We start from the raw sequence: 16875 nt of genomic DNA on the forward strand, positions 1-16875 counted from the left end.
ACAGACACAGACGCAGGTGTTAACTATGGTTAATGCACATTTTGGAAGATGGCTGATGCCTACTATTTCCTGTAGCCCACAATGTGCGAGAAATGTGGACGTGGATGTATTCTGAGACAGTTTATAGAGATAATGACTTCTGTGTCTGCATAAAAGCATACACAGTGAAGTGTCTGCTTCTCTAAAGTAGTGTCAAGGCTGCAGCAGAGTGTGTAGGCTGTGGAGCTTGTTTATCTGTGCGTCACCTGGTACTTTATCCACGGAGGCGAACACGGATCTATTGGCTGTGGGGTCATTGGGTGCTCGTCTTGACTGCTCATAGAACCGGAAAGGCAGAGCACTGGGAGAAGCGTTGGCTGTCTGGCCAAAACCCAATACCTCAGATGCACTGGGCTGCACTGGCAGATCCAGAAGAGCTGCAGAGAGAGAGAGAGAGAGAAAATAATCACAAACACACAGAGGACATCAAATTATACTTTCTCCATTAGTCCATTAATCACATTAGTCTTTTCTGGGCTACTATGAATACTAATGTGAAGGTACCTCAGAAGTCTCCCTGTTTTCTCACCTGCGATCCTCTGCATCTTCATGCGTCGGGCCTGGATGCGGCCCTTGGCCAGCCTCTGCTTGGCGATGATGCAGCGGATGTGGTCGGCGAAGATGAAGTTGGCCTGCAGGATGGGGAGGGGTTTGGCGTGCGGGTTGGAGCTGGGCTTGTGGATGACGATGTTTAACGCCCTGCTGTCATCCTCAACACCAGACACCTGCATGTCCTGTTAGAGAGGGGACAAAGACAAAATAAGAAGCAGGATAAACTAAATGAACTAAGGCGCCTATTTTTTGGTAGAAAGATCAAAAGACATACTAAAGAATAGAGTTGAGTTTGAGAGAGGTTGTACCCAGACAGAGATTCTCCTAATTTTACCACTGTTTTTGTTTCTTGTTCTTTTCGTAAGCCCCTTTGTTATCTGGATTTGTATTATCTGGATTTATAAAGGAGCTATGTGAATAGATTTTGACTGTTTTTGTGAACGGAAGTTACATTTACAAGATCAGATGAATAAACATTAACTCAGCTGACAATCATAAGGAACAATGAGGAAGGAAACATGATTTTAAAACAGTTAGTTTCATTACATGTGGAAAACACATGATAACATCTCAATCTGCTGGTTAGATGATGAGAAAATGTAAGATTGTGCAATTCTGGTTTAAGAAACTTGCCTAAACTATAACAACTACCTGGCAGTTAGCCACCTCTGTGAAGTTTCCATTGGCAGGGCGGTGAAAGAACAGTGGTGGATCAAGAACAAAAGGTGGGTGTTTTCTGTGGTACAAAGATTATAAACAAACCTTCGACCCCCAAAATCCAGTCAGTTCATCCTTCAGTGGACGTAAATGTATGCACAAAGTTTGAAAAAAATCCCTCAAAAAATTCTCGAGATATAGCACTCATAAGCAAGGGCTAAACATGAGCCTGGCCGTGGCCTTTAACCCTAAAAATAGAATAATATCAACCTTGAGTCAGAGTGAACTTTTGTGTAAAGTTTGAACATCCCTCATGGCATTATAAAGATACTGTGTTTAGAAGGGAGGCCATTAAGTAAGAAATTGATGAGTGGTCACTGTTTAATTGGGTCGTGGCTGAGAAAAGACACTCAGTTATAATGCATAACTGGAATGGTTGTATTTTAGCAGCTTAGACAGCACGTCAGGAGTCTCGCCTCCATGATTAAGTCCTCATGAGTCTTGGGGAAGTCCTAAGACTCTGATGCATAAAGTTACATCATCATGATTCCAGATAGCATGAAGCCAGATCTTTCCTAAGACCTGCACTTTCTGTAGTCTCTATTTCTACGCATATCTAAAGCTAACGTTACCTAAAGACAAAAAATGAAAAAGTAAAAACTACAGATGTCACCAAAATATGGGGATAAACTTATTAATGTTGTGCAAAAAGACTTTTGATGCAAGTTTTTTTTTTTTTTTTTTTTTTTTAACTGATCCACTTTTAAATCTTTCAAACTCTTTTGCATGCTCACTCTTCCTGTCTATCTGTCTGTACGTGTTTTGGCCTTACATTTCAAAAGGACAGGATCTGGTATCATAAAATCTCTAAGCTGCAATGTATGATTCTAGTGTCTGAGTCAAATGTCTCAGAGACAGTCAGGTCTAGCCAATGTAATCTGAATCATATTTACTGAGAAAAAAAGAGAACTGTAGTATTTGGGAAGAATAGACATAGAAACAAGCTGTAAATAAAAACACAACAAAAGGACCAGTTTCTGTTTGCACATCGTACCTGCAGAAGCCCAGCGAACTTGACGACCCCCCACCCTAGACGTTTGGTTTCTGGTTCCACCAGACTCATTTGGTACACATCCACTGCGAGAAACCTCTGGGCTTGGCCGCCATCTTTGCTAACCACCATACAGGCTATGAGGTCACTGTTATCTGCAAAAGACAACACAAGATAGGTGAGAAAGCGCTTATATTTTCAGGTCAAGCTACACTTTGCAGGTGTCCTGAACTCACACATCTCAAAATCAAACAGTCCAGTGTTTATTCAAAGGCTCTTGGTCTCAAACAAATTGGATCCCTGTGGTGTGTAATCACCTTCCCACCATGCCACACATGCTCATCTATAAATACATCATCCCATGCCATAACGACTTATTCTTTCAAAACAATAATCGCATCATATTTGATACTTAAGTTTTTTCCTTAAACTAAATAAGAACAAATGAATAAATAAAACGATCATTTAGACAAAACACAGTGAAAATCTCCATCAGGACCGATGATTATTTTCACTAAAGTGATCAAACATAAAATGAGAAGTGTTGCCTTGAACCTACTTCTGTTTTATCTCACTTGTGAGAAAAATGATTCATGTTCTTAAGAAACTTTTGTACAAAATTAGGAACTGGTTATCCAGTTTCTACTGAGTAAAGATCTCAGTTCTAAACTATTCTTCATTAAGCACAAATATTTTATTTTATTTTATATACACACAATTATAATTATTGAAACAGAGTAAAAGGACAGAGTTGAAGAAACGTTCTCCTATACTTGAAGGATGATGGCCACATTTCGGCAGCTTCACTTCAGTTTACCAACTAATAGAAAGCAACAAGTTGAACCACTGACTTCTGGCTGTGAAACCACTGGTGTTGGTTTAAATGTCACCCTCTCTTGCTGGCTCTGAGGGTGAACTTTTAACACTGTACTGACGCACAATCCCCGACACACTTCTCTTTAACTGTCTGGTTTTGTCCTTTCCACTTTAACATTTGAAATGTTTGGTTCCTTGATTATTATTTCCAGGAACTGTGACAAATTTTTATTTAAAAGTTTTATTTAAGTACACATCTGTTCTAGTTGTTAGTGAAATGGACTGAAAATGATGCTGATACCTCCGTATGAGCTTAAAGCAAACCAGAAATCAGAGGAGATTTAGTAATTCTATACAGGTTTCAGACAAAGGGATTACAGCTCTTAAAAACATTTTTAAACTATGTCAGACATTAAAAATACACAAGCATGAAGCCCTTTCCTTTGGCTCTTGTCCACCTGTACATGTAAAGGAATGGATAAAGCACAAACACAAAGACAGATTCAGCATTTGTTTCACATTATAATCCTTTTACCGCATACAAGAGACAATGCAGCAAGACCACACGTCTGCTGTCTACAGTATCATTTTAACAGTGGTGATTCCATAAAAGCAATATCTCACAGAAACTCTAGTGATCAAACATGGGATGTATCTGAATGGACATATCCCACCTTTAATGCTGGCAGCTCTTATGTGAAGAATTCACACAAAGCTGATCAAAACTTGACCTACAGATACAATTTTGTCTGATCCATGTTAGCCAGCAGCTCCTGCATCTTTAGCATATTTACTTTTTACATTGATCAAACTATGAAGTCAGTTTAGCTCAGTAACAATTAAACTCAGTTAATAATAGTCCTGTTGGTCAGTCTGGAACTTTGCATTAGCAGCTTTGTGATAAGGGTTTTCAATGGCAGCTACACGCAAAAACAAGTGCGGAAGATGACTGACCAGGAAGGTCCTGTTTTGGCAATCGGGCCAAAATTAGGCCTAAAATCATCTAGCATGTAGCCAGCCTCAGTGATTGATCCACTGCATTGCCAGTACTAGAAACAACAAAACCTGAATCACCGCAGGCTTTAATTAGCAATACTTTTGTCCAGGAGAAACACCATTGTAGAACTTTTGTTTTTTGTAAGATTAATTTTGGGAAATTATTACTTTCTTATTACTGCAATGACAAAAGATAATAGTTTGGATTTTTATAGTGACTTTTCAGGGACTCAAGGATGCTCTTAGTTAGGGCAGAGGGAGTAACACAAAAAAAACCCAGAATGAACGACAGGGGCAGAATAAAAACAGTTTCCTTGATATAACAAGATTTAAACAAATCCATAGGCTGAGTTGAAGTGGTGACTTTTCAGTATTTTTCTGAGTGACCAGCGTCTTAGGGTTGTAGATTTCTTCCAGGAGAATGTTTCAGTGGATGTGGGCTGCCACAATAAAAGCTTTGCTGTCGTAAGTCAACAAGTATCAAGGGGTGAAAAGCAACTCAACACATTTACTCAAACTACCGTCAGTGAGTAGTGTTTTGGGGTTCTCTGTAAGTTTCTGAGGACATTTTGAAATTGGCACTTTCACTTCAACTTAAGTAAGTTTGATGAATTTACACCATGAGTGAAGTTATTCACTAGGTTAGTTTGCCTTTGGATGCTCCTAAAGGACACATTGTATAGTTCAGCAGTATGCGCGGTCTTGCTATGAGGACCAAAATAGACACTTTAAAGTGCTAAATGTAACTCTATATGAATTTAATAAACAGTGTCAATTTTGCTGTATATTTGACTTTAAAGGTGTGACTTTACCTGAAGAACCTGGTTGGAGATCTACACTCTTGTTGTTCTTGTCAATAAGGAAACATCATACTATAATGTACAACTCCTCAGTAGCTACTCAGTATTTAAAGTCAAATCTGAATAAGCATTTTTAGTTCTACTTGAGCAAATTTTAACCAAAATAGATGTACTTTTACTTAAGTGCAATAATGGTGTCCTTTTCCACCTCTGCAGGTATCAGAAGAGTGGAAGTTTAAGGATGGACTTTAAGAGGTCTGAGAGATACAGGGGACAAGACTGTACAGTAATTTGTATGTTTGGAGGAAAAATTATTGGACAGGACAGCTTAAGAGACAAGAAATGTTGGGAGAGAGAGTGGTGCGGTTGCATGCCAAATCAGCCCTGGGATCAAGAGCTGAACCTGTGACCAGTGTGATGATGGCTGTAGGCTCTATAAAAGGGTAGTCTCCTCCACCAGCTGAGCTAAACTGTTGTTCTGGTGAAGATGGGCTTCCATGGACCTCTGTGGAGTAAGGGCAGCATTATTAGATAAGGGTTATTTATCTATGGAGATATGCTTTCTCTAAAATCTTATATAAGGTTTTATCATGAAGTATGTAAACTTGATTCCTTTTCAACTTTCCTTTTGGAAAATCAGCAAATGCTGGTGTTTTAAAGAGACTCTGTCACCCCTGGGGTACTATTTTCACTTATTTTAAGTATCTTTTTGGGTCAGATAGCACTGACCGCTTTGTGGGGCTGCCCAAGACTTGACATCACCCACTGAAATAGCAAAGGGAGAAATGTATGTGCAGCTGAAGAGGAAGTCCCTGCTTTGTCATCGATATTGACAAAGCCAAAGCGGGGTAAAAATGTGGGAAATTTAGTAAAATCCTTGATTAAGTTAGGTTCTGAAAGAGCTCACACCACACAGACAAGTGCTTATCAGTAAAAGCGTTGGTTTCCTTTCATTCATACGTAACAGTCAAGGAATCTTTTTTAAAAGATTCACTTCCACCCTAGTTAAAAGGAAGTTGAATATATATGAAAAACTGAAATAGAATTAAAATCAGATATTATTTATGTGTCTGAAAGTACACTGATGTGTCATTAGTTTCCTCTTTTATCATTCATGAGCCCAGTTTTGCCATCATTACTCATAAAAATGTTTTGCTGTTTCTAATAGTGTTTCTTTAATTCTGTTTTTTTTTACACCTGGATGATAACCCAGCTTAACTGAAACATCCACTATTTCCCTTTTTAACCACAAAATAATACGTCTGTGACACAGTCAAACAAAATATGTTTCTGTTGACTAAAGGACATCAGACCACCTTTAATAAGCAGCTGACTGTTCAGCACTCCTTGTACCTTTCAGCTTTCCCTTGAGTTACTGAGCACCAAAGGGACATAATGAAGCTATTGTATTCCTCAGTGTGAAGACGAGACAAACCAAACCAAACCACGTGACTCTAGTCTCAAGTCTCATATTTCTGACAGCTCATTTTCAGGTGATATCCTGTCACACTGAAGTACAACTCCTTCAAAAATGTGAATAAATGACCTGCTTTGGTGCTGGATGCTTCTGCCATTATTATGCCTGACATCTCCACTTCATCTCAGTCAGTAATGACTTTTGTAGAAACAGCAGTTAAGCCTTTTTAAGCTTTGTTTTCCTTGCTCAAACTCAAGTCTGTTTACCATTTACAATAGCAATACCTGATTTGATATCAGTCACTTAATTAGAACACCTGGGCCCCAAACTACGGGCCATTTCTTGTTTTTAACTAACAAAACTTGCAGCCAAATCGAGTTGTGCTCTCTGTCTTTCCTTAAAGCAGCTTTTGGCTAAATATGTAACTAAAGCTGTGAAAAATGTAAAGGTTTGGGTACTCATTCATACTACCGATCATCTAAAACAATAAAGATTGTTTTATTTTACACACCTGGTTTTAAAAGTATTGAAGAAGAAAAATTGTAACATTCTTGAGCCAAATTTTAGGATACTCCCTACAGCCTTATACCACCTCAGTGTGGCTTATTATTAATAAAAAAATGTATATCTTTATTTTGACTACTCTGCTGGAAAGTTGAAAGCAGAGCTTTAATGTTAAACTGTATATCTGAACCAAATTGTTAGAGATGCTCCTTTAATTCTAATGCATGCACTTCAATCTTAGCAGACTTCTTTGAGTGCCAGTTTAACACATCAGTCAAATACCTCTTGATGCGACTGTTTCAAACAGCTTAACTGATACATTATATTGCAAATGCTCAGTTGTTCAATTCAAACCACAGGATGAAGTTAAATGGAGGATGCTACAGTCTTATGGTCAGAAAATTGGCTTTTGGGTGAAAGGTTGCAGGTTCAAATCCCCCAGACCATAAGGAAAAACCCTTCTTCTTCCCACAGTGACTGGTTGAGTGTTTTCTTAGTCAGCCACCTGGTTTATATGAAAGTGACAGTGACAGAGCGACAAGAGAAACCAAAGGAAACCCAACAAGGGAATATTTTTCATCTATATAAGGGTAAAGCCAAGGCTGATCTTTACATTCACAAAACAGTCATGTGAGCCCAAGTGGGCTGGAAATATAAATGTGGAGGGCTTTGGCTTAGTTGAAATAGGCTCCATTTCACTGTACCAGAAATAGTTTATTCTGACTGTTGGGTAAGCTGTAAATCTTTAAGTCTTATAAAGATTAATCTTGGGTTTACCTGGAAATGGTTTGAGGCCAAATAAACCAAATACAGGATTTTTTTTGAGCAGGTATGTGATAAAAGCCTGATTTAAAAATCTTAACTACAAATAAATAAGCTGGTAGTCTTGAAATAAACTTAGCACAAAAAGTAGGTAAATTTGTGTTTGGTAGATTATTTCTTTGTTGTAACAATGCTTCTTGGTAATAAATCTTATAGTGTTGGAAAGCCTGTTTATTCCCCCTTTAATGGTGCAACATGTTGCCAGGAATATGCATTTGTGGGATGAGCAGCAGAGCTAAGTATGTGAGAGGTGCCAAATTCTCTCCGCCAGTGTCAAACAGCTCATTCTCCCATTCACTCTTGTTTTGTGATGTATTGGCAATGCAATTATGTTATTCATTTTACAAACAGGAGCCTCAGCAGTGTGTGAAAGAGCCAAACACAGCCACAACAGCCTGGCATCTCCTCCTCAAGCTGGTCACCAGCCTGGTCACACACTGCTGATACATACTGGCAATTGTTAAAATGTCCATTTTTTCTTCAGATTTCAATCATTCAACCCAGCAAATAAAACCAAATGAGAATGAGGTAGTGTCTTGTGCTTTAGCCCCTCTACAGGTTGAGCTCGGTGTGTCTGGCTGCCTCCTCTTCCCTCCGGCTTCTACAGGTGTGGTCACTGCGCTCACTGCTAAAACAGCAAACTCTTCTATCACCCCAGGAGTGGTAAAAAAAATTCCCTTCAAGTCTTTCATAAACTGCAGTACCACACACGCCATCCCGTGCTCAAATGTACCTGAATTATGGTTGACACTGGTCAGATGAAACGCCCCCTTAAAGTACACACAGCAACAGCACAACAATACAAACAAGCAAATCGAGGTTCAGCTGTAACACTCTGCTTCTGGGAGAGCGCCTGATTAAATTGCAAGAAGTGACTCGTGCTCTGGTTTCTTCTTTAGATTTGCCTGTGAGATAGAATCCATTGAAATAATTTGTATATAACACAAAACAAGAGCCAAAAGCAGAATAAACTGGAATTGACAGAGAAGATTTAGTAGATATTTCATGGGTCCAACCCACATACTCAGCTCTGCTGCTCATCCCACAAATGCATGTTCCTTACAAACATGGCACCATTTAGAAGGGAAATAAACAGGCTTTCCAATGGTATAAGATTCAAACCAATTCCAGGTAAACCTAAGATTCATCTTAAACCAAACCCTTCCGACATAGCAGTCAAAGGAAATGTTAGAATTTGTTTTTTTACCTCCACCAGAAAAGGGAGAAAGTTTCCAAGACTCAAAACTATGACAGTTATTGTAAAACAATAACCATCACTCTCTTTTGCTTTGAAGGCTAATTATACAAAAACTAAAATTGGCAATGATTCAATACAGAAACCAATGTCTCCACAACCATGGCACATCTCTATAAAACATCTCCTGACCACATTTATGAAGTTAACGTCATTATTCGTGTCAAACCAAATCAAACGAGCATCAAAAAGTACAGAAACTGCAGCTGTGTCATCAAAGATGGTAAGATAAACTCTAAAAAGGCCAAGACTACCTACATTTACCACAGACAGCACAGTCATCACGCCTACGCAAAATTAGAATGGAATTATCATTAGTCTTTAATTCTTAGAATGGATTTTAATGGTAGACTAGCACCATTTTTATCCTCTAAAATCAAATGATGAACAGAAATCAAACACTGATCTTTGTGGTTTGACAACGCCGTTCCACCAATCAAAACAGATGAATAAGAATTAAGAAGAAAGGAAACAGACAGAGGAACTTAGCTTTTGCTTTCATTATAAAATACTTACCAATAGATTTAAGATAAGAAAGTGGCCAAGGGGAATTTTTTCAGTGCACCTCAATGCCTTTCTGGGAATTTTTAAAACTTTAGAAGTGAGGGGATGAGCTCATTACATATAAAAAATTGTCCTTCCTGTCTGCTCTAAGTGAAAGCCTGAAACAAAGGTGGTGTCTGTGGTATTCTTACATTCTGGTTAGTTGACTAGCTAGGGCTAGCCACACTCAACAGGATTTTAAGCCCCTTTTGAGGCAAGATTTGCCCCCCCATCACAATTGTTTGTCTGAATAATCCTCAACTGTGTGGTTTCAACAAGATTATTTTACTGCTCCAAATCACGTCGCAGTCCCCCAGACCCTGAATAACAAACATGTTTGATATTTACGATTCTATGTCGTAGTGCTTCCAACAGAAAACTCACAACAACCAGTGAGAGCAAGCAGACCGGGTAGCATCACCAGCCAGATCACCGCTCACAAACCTAAACACAACTGTTCATTCCAGCCAGGGTTTCATCCTGATACTTTTCCTTGTCTTATGATTTTTGCTGCATCGTAAAACATGCCTGGACAGCCTGTGGTAAAGGGACAGCAAGCTGAGGGTATCAACAGGCATACATGTTTGTTATTCTTCTGAAGTCATGTGATCACATGAGGTCGCTGGCAGGTCGGCAGGTTCGTGGACTCAGTCTGGCTGAGTCATGTAGTTTGGGTGCTCAGAGGTCAATGTGTTTCTGATGCAGGTAGTGAGGGGTTGTAAACATTGATCGGCTTTGGCCAAGTTTCAGCCAACCTCTCATTTAGTTTTATGCAAAGTCTGCACACTGCAGCGTGTGAAAAATCCTCTTTCATTTCACAGACTCTACGGTGTTTCTGTGCTATCCTGCAGGGCAGATATAACCACATGCAAGTTTCTAAAACATCATGAGCACACCTATGTACAGTGGCCTGTTGAGGTTGTGTGAAAATGGTGACGCAAGTCTGCATGCTTTCTCTCGTTTTTTTTTGCATGTGAAAGTCCATAAATCACTTTCAGAGTGTTGTGTGTGTTTGAAAAAGAGAGGAATACTTTTGTGTTTCAAGCAACTATGCTGTCATTTCTGTTTTGGTGTTATCACTTATTTCTTTCCTGGATTTTCTTCCACTATTATACTTCTTTGCTGTACTTAGACCCCATTTGTGTTTAGATAATGTCCTTATCAACCCTACAGTTTTTCAAAAATTGTTAACTTGATGCATTAAAAAGCAGATTAAGCCTCCTTTAGCCTATGCTCTTGTTTTGGTACAGTATACTGTGAGCCTGTGGCCTTACTGAGGTCTAACACATCGTCTGTCTTGATAAGGTCCTCGGGTCTCGTCAGAGGCAGCTGTGTCTCAGGTTCTCCCTGAAGCTGAAGCGATAAGGACCGCAGCATGAAGAACACACGGATAGCCTGCAAACACAAACGGAGAAGTTAAACAAACTTTTCAGTCTGGAGCTGACAAAATTGCATTAAGAAAACAGTAAAAGCACAAACCAAAACAATAGCTGCTTCTATCCCTGCCAGAATCCACTAATTATTCTTAATCTATCAGCTGAAGTCTGGTGTTTTGCCAGTATGCTGTCATTTCTTTGCCACAAGGTTGTTGTTTCTGGCAGAACACACACCAAAGAATGTGGCACACACCTAATACGAGTGTTCTCATACAAAAAAGTATGGATTGCTTTGGTAAAGACCATTAGTGGTTGGTTCCATGTGCACTAACTCCAAAGATACAAATCATGATTAAAATCATGATTTTATAGATTGAGCTCCAGCATGTGTGAGTGTGTTTCAGAACACACCCTGCGTGTCTTCTCTACGTCGCCACAGGGCAGCCTCTTGACAAAGTCAATGCCCGTCAGAGGAGTCCCGGTGGGTGGCAGCAGTATTGAAGCGTCCATCATGAGATACTCCACATTTAGAGGTTTACTCTGCAGCATAGAGAACACAACACAGAGGAACAAATAAGTGTGTATGAGCTTAAGTGTTACACATTTTTTTGTACAAGAAAAAGCAATGAATTAGGGATGTATGTTGAAATGATAATCACAATTATTTTGATCAATATTAAGATCACAATCAATCATTATTAACTGGTCATTACTACAATATTCAACGCAACCCTTATATGCTGCTATTAACCTTTTTTTTTAATGCCTAGACTGAAACAAGTGACACATGCCTTACACATACTTTATACAGGCACATGTCAGAAAATTAGAACATCATGTAAAAGTTCATTTTTCCTGGGTTTTACTTCAGACAGTTAAATTTCAAATATCTAAAATCTACTATCTCAAAAATATTAGAATATTGTGGAAAGGTCCAGTTTGCAGAGGTTTACTGAGCTTTCATTCTCTCACTCTGGTTCTGTTCACACAACCACAATCATGGGGAAGACTGCTGACTTGACAAGTGTCCAGAGGACAATCATTCTCACCCTCTACAAGGAGGGTAAGCCACTGAAGGTCGCTGCTGAAAGACCAGGCTGTTCTGAATAACTTTTCATCAGCCATGTCTCATACAGCTCTGTTCCGAAGTACAAGTTAATCCAATCAAATCCCTCAAAGGAGTTCATTCAGATATGGCCCCTGGAACAGGGCAAAAATACCCCAATTTTCGCTCATTTATTCAAAATGGCAGATTTCCTGTTGGCGATAGAGTGTAGGCCCGCATGGCTGTTTTGTAGATCCCCCCCAAGCCGCACCTGCGCACAAATTTCATGAATCTACAGCAAAGTCAAAGGAGGAGGCTTTAACTTTGAAAACTGTTAGGGGGCGCTATTGATGCAATTCTGAATTGGCATGTTGAAGACAAGAAAAATGTCAAATTTTTCACAAGACCAGAAGCACCTGCAAAGTTTCTTGTGTTTTTGAATATGTTAAGGGCCTCAGAAGTCCATGCGATGACGGCAAATAATAATAATAACACGTCTCAAGCAAAAAACAATTAGGTCCTTGCACCACTTGATGCTCGGGCCCTAATAATCGCCAAAACTTGTGTTTCAAGATTAAAATTGAATTAACTGTGCAGCTCTACAGTGAAATTGACTTGATCTATCAGGTTTACCGACCGTCATGCTCCTGTATTCATCTTCAAACATGTCCAGAAAGATCTCCTCGCCCTGTGAGGACAAAAGAAAATGACATGACAGTTAATACTAATGAATGAAAGAAGTTTCAGCCACCTGTTTCACAGTGAGTATCCATAACTGTTGATTGATAGTACTGTAAGGTATCCAAGCCAAACCCGCTGCATTAAAATGATTCAAAACCAATCCACACCCTGTTTTTGGCAACCACTAAAGACAGTCTAAATTGCACCAAACATTGGCAAAATTTCTCTATTGCATAATTGCCAATGCTTTGGCATTATGTAGACTCCAAAATATTAAGCGCATAACCAGTTTTGGGAATTTCTTCAGAGTGCTCATTCTTTCAGAATGGCACGAGTATCTTTCATTTACTTCCAAAAAATTGTTTTGACTGCTGTCATGTATAATCTACAGTCTGATGATTACTGTTTTATTTCTGCAGTTTACATGCAAGCTGCAAAAAAAGCTCTTCAAGAGATTGATAACGTTGTCTGAAGCTGCTGGTGGGTTCTCAAAAGATTTTCCTTTTCTCTGAGACATATCTTATATTTTTTTTACCGTGAACTCTGCTGACTTATCAGTCTGATCAGGTCTATACATGCAGAGTAAAAACCAGTACTGACACACTCAAACTCTCACGTCACTTTCTCATCTCTGCAGGGTTTGTGATGTACATGTTCACTGTCCCAGTGTAACCACATACCTCTGCTCATGCATGCATTAGAACATTAAACAGCAGTACAACACAGAAACTGGAGGCCCCTATCTGCTAACATCAAAATGATGCTTACTCTCTTCTTCTAAACATTAAATTTATTCCAAACTCTGCTCATCTGCTGCAGCGTGTTCCAGCACGTCATGCATATAAATGAATGTAGGAGTGGGAGGGGAATTCTCAAGAGTGTTTCAACAAAAAATACTTGTCTAACCAAAACAGGAAATGCTGGACTGATACGACAAGCTGTGTGGACAAGCTGGGTTGCTGGTAGTACAGATGACAATGTTTGTAGTGATGTAGATGCTCATCATCACTTTATCATGTCCATCTGACGGACCAGACACGTCATCGCTTAATTACACAGCAAATTTTACAGTGTTAAATCAACACTTAAAGAGTTAAATTTAACACTGTGTCTGAGTGTATTTGGGACTTATCAGAATTGGTGTTAAATTAACTCTTTGCCCAGTGTTAAAATTTCTGAGTAAAATTAACTCAAAATTGAGCAAAAAATTAACACTGGCTAACACTGTACACTGTTAATAAAACTTAACACTACAGGTTAATCAACTCTGAGGAGTGTAAAAATTACTCCCAGTTGTGTTGGTTATCTATTCTTCTGTAATAACAAATCAACTCTATGTCAGTGTTAATTCAACTCCCATAGTGTTTAACACCTAAGATGAGTTTATATAGTTCTCCAATAGCGATTCATCATAGCATTTAAGTATTACTTTTCAACACATGAAGATGGTTTTTAACACCGTAGTAAGATCATTCTTTTCTGATGTGTTTCAGCAGATTGATTAATAACATAATCCATCAATTGCTAAATAGTAATACTTAGGCAATTTAACAGGGCTGTTACATAATTGAAACTTATGGTAAGTGATAAACACTTACACTTTACTCACTCATGCAACCCTGTTGCTTTACACGTGTACTACATTTTACTGCCAATGGCAGGTAGTCACTTACTCAGAAAACAATTTCACTCAAGGTGGAAAGTTTAAAAATTTAAAAATCTTCAACAATCCACCAGAAACATGAACAAAAGACTCCAAGCAATGATTACTGTACAATAGACATCATCTAAACATATCCAAACACAATTCAAAACATCTAATACACACATGAACACTCTGCATGAGGACATCATGGGAAAATTATTCAAATTTTAAAATTAAAAGTAGGCAGAGCTTACATCAACTGACTCTCTGCAGTGTTGATGGGATCAGCACTGTCAAACAGCTCTTAACACTGAAGACCACTTAACTCAGGGTGGAGTTAAAATTACACTTAGGGAGTTAAATCGACTTAACACTGAGAAATTAACACTCCAGTTTTTACTGTGTATCTATGTCATTCAAGTGAAAATAGAAACAACGACAGCTGGCTGTAGGAAAAATATTATAATTTTCCATATAAAATGAAACAACTGCAACTGTAAATTGAAAAAGAAAATCAAAAGTTCGGTTGTTGGAGAATGTGTTTTTTTGGTGATTTCCTACAAAGTTTTTAACATGTTTCAAACTCACTTCAAACTCCTTAGAGGAACTTTGTGTGAATGTTGGGGCCCCTTGTGAATAATCACTCATCTTTTTATTGCTATTTTATTACACTCGTATAGCTGTGCATTAGTCTCTCAATCCTTTTACTATTCTGTCTTCGTGCCAGCTTTTCTGGAAAAAGACAAACATCAGAAACTAGACAATCATAGAGAAACCATCATTACATAGAGATGACCTTTTTTTCTTTAAGAATCCTCTCTGTTTAGAGTTTGGATTGAGTTTCTTTGCTCACTGCTGATTAAGTGCTTTTCCACGATCCTGGGCTTCCAGGTCTTACATAGTGGAGCTATTGTCAATCTGCCAAACTGCTCTGCTGTGACTGATTCCAAAACTGATATCCAAAGGTACTCAAAGTGAAAGAGAAAGTGGATATTTCTCCCATGTATAAACATAAAGAATGTGATGTACACACAGGAATCCTTTCAGTTTTACCTTTAACAGTTTCAGGGAAACAGCCAACTTATAGTCAGAGGATTCAGACTTGCACTCATACTGATAAAAAGACACCCAACAGGTAGATTTTGATTAAGTTCTCTAGAATGACTGGTCATGGCTCTAGCTTGGCTGTGTGCCTGTTTGTTCATTTTTTGTTTATCCCTCTAAATGATTGCTTTTCAGTTTGTTTGGCCCTATCAGATACTGTTACTGCCTGAAAAGGCTGAACAGTCAATGTTTCCATGGCAAGACTGCCAACTGAAACCCTGCAGAGCAGCAGCAATCAGCAGCAGGGATAAACAAACTCTGAATATGCTGGATCTTTTGTTTAACTCTCAAAAAGAATGAATCAGCTTTAAATTAGGCAGCCAGATATATCTGAACTTTTTGTTTTGTATGCCTGTTTGTTTATAGTCTAGATTATGTGTAGGTAGCTGGGAAAGCAGTGCTTAAATTTGTAGGTTACTAATGTGCAGTTGTGTAAAACTGTGTGTGCATATGTATCTAAGATTTTTAAAGTTTGTTTTATGAGGTGTGTAACTGTGCACACTTACTTTGTAGAATCTGCGCAGTAGATGCAGACTTTCTTCTCGGGCACCCTGCAAAACAAACAAGCGAGATAAGACATTTGCAAACACACAGCCTAGCCTCTGATATCAAAAGTTATATGTAACCTCAGCCTTATCAAATGTATGTTTTGTAGCAGTGATATATTAAAAAACACAGAGAAGCCTAGAGACAAGTAGGGCTGCAACGATTCGTCGACATAATCGTTTGTGTCAACTATAAAAATTTGTTGACACGGGAATTCAAGTGTCGACGCGTCGTATTATTGTTTTTTATATTGGTAAAATCTAGTACCGGCCGGTAAGGACTCATCTGTACTTGCAGTTCACTACAGGAAGTGGTGGGTGCAGTATCGCTCCCACTGTTTACATTATTCACAGAAACTGGGAAGAAGAAGTTAAGCATGGCGGAAAGCACGGAGAACGCACCAAAAAGCCGACCCAGAGCTTCTAAACTTTGGGAACATTTCACAGAAAACAAATTGGCGAAACAAGTCAACTGCAAACTGTGTCAAGTAAAACTCTCGTACCATGGCAGCACTACAGCAATGCACGAACACCTGAAAATGTAAACACACTGTAGCTTTCGCGTCTTCAAATACCGCGAGTGGGCAAGTTTGCAAGTTGCATGAATATCTTTTAGATCTTTTGCATTTAGTTACTGAGCCCTTTGTGCTTCAGGCACGAGGATTAATTCCAGTAGCCTACTTATAACATTGGTGCCGTACGTTAATCAGTCGGAAAACCATCTTTGATATTTGTTAGGGTAACGTTTTTTTCAGTAACGCTATTCAGTGTGCAATTTACTTTAGTTATCAGTTCAGTACTTTTATATTAGAGGAAAAACAAACCTTGACGATGTAGCAACTTGACATGTCATGTCAATTTGCTAAACCATTAAGTTTTCACAGGTGTGCATGCATAAGAAGGCAAGGTAAAACGGGGATCCAAAACAGTATGCCAAATAGCCACCATTAGTCGACCAACCGTAAAAATAATCGCCAGATTAGTCGACATAAAAAAATAATCATTTGTTGCAGCCCTAGAGACAAGT

General features: G+C 38.7%; 1 protein-coding gene across 5 annotated transcripts in view; it reads right to left on the reverse strand.

The window, feature by feature from the left end:
• Window positions 1-16875, reverse strand: part of clec16a (C-type lectin domain containing 16A) — a 61620-nt gene that overhangs the window by 7404 nt on the left and 37341 nt on the right. For all 5 annotated transcript variants that reach the window (XM_041817234.1, XM_041817231.1, XM_041817232.1 and 2 more), the window contains 7 exons: window positions 15810-15854; window positions 12511-12561; window positions 11240-11368; window positions 10727-10847; window positions 2303-2454; window positions 569-773; window positions 246-416 (listed from right to left, as the gene is read on the reverse strand). In XM_041817234.1, the coding sequence (XP_041673168.1) occupies window positions 246-416; window positions 569-773; window positions 2303-2454; window positions 10727-10847; window positions 11240-11368; window positions 12511-12561; window positions 15810-15854 (874 nt within the window). The remainder of the gene's footprint in view (window positions 1-245; window positions 417-568; window positions 774-2302; window positions 2455-10726; window positions 10848-11239; window positions 11369-12510; window positions 12562-15809; window positions 15855-16875) is intronic.

Source organism: Cheilinus undulatus, linkage group 21, assembly GCF_018320785.1.
Source record: "Cheilinus undulatus linkage group 21, ASM1832078v1, whole genome shotgun sequence".
Lineage (NCBI taxonomy): Eukaryota > Metazoa > Chordata > Actinopteri > Labriformes > Labridae > Cheilinus > Cheilinus undulatus.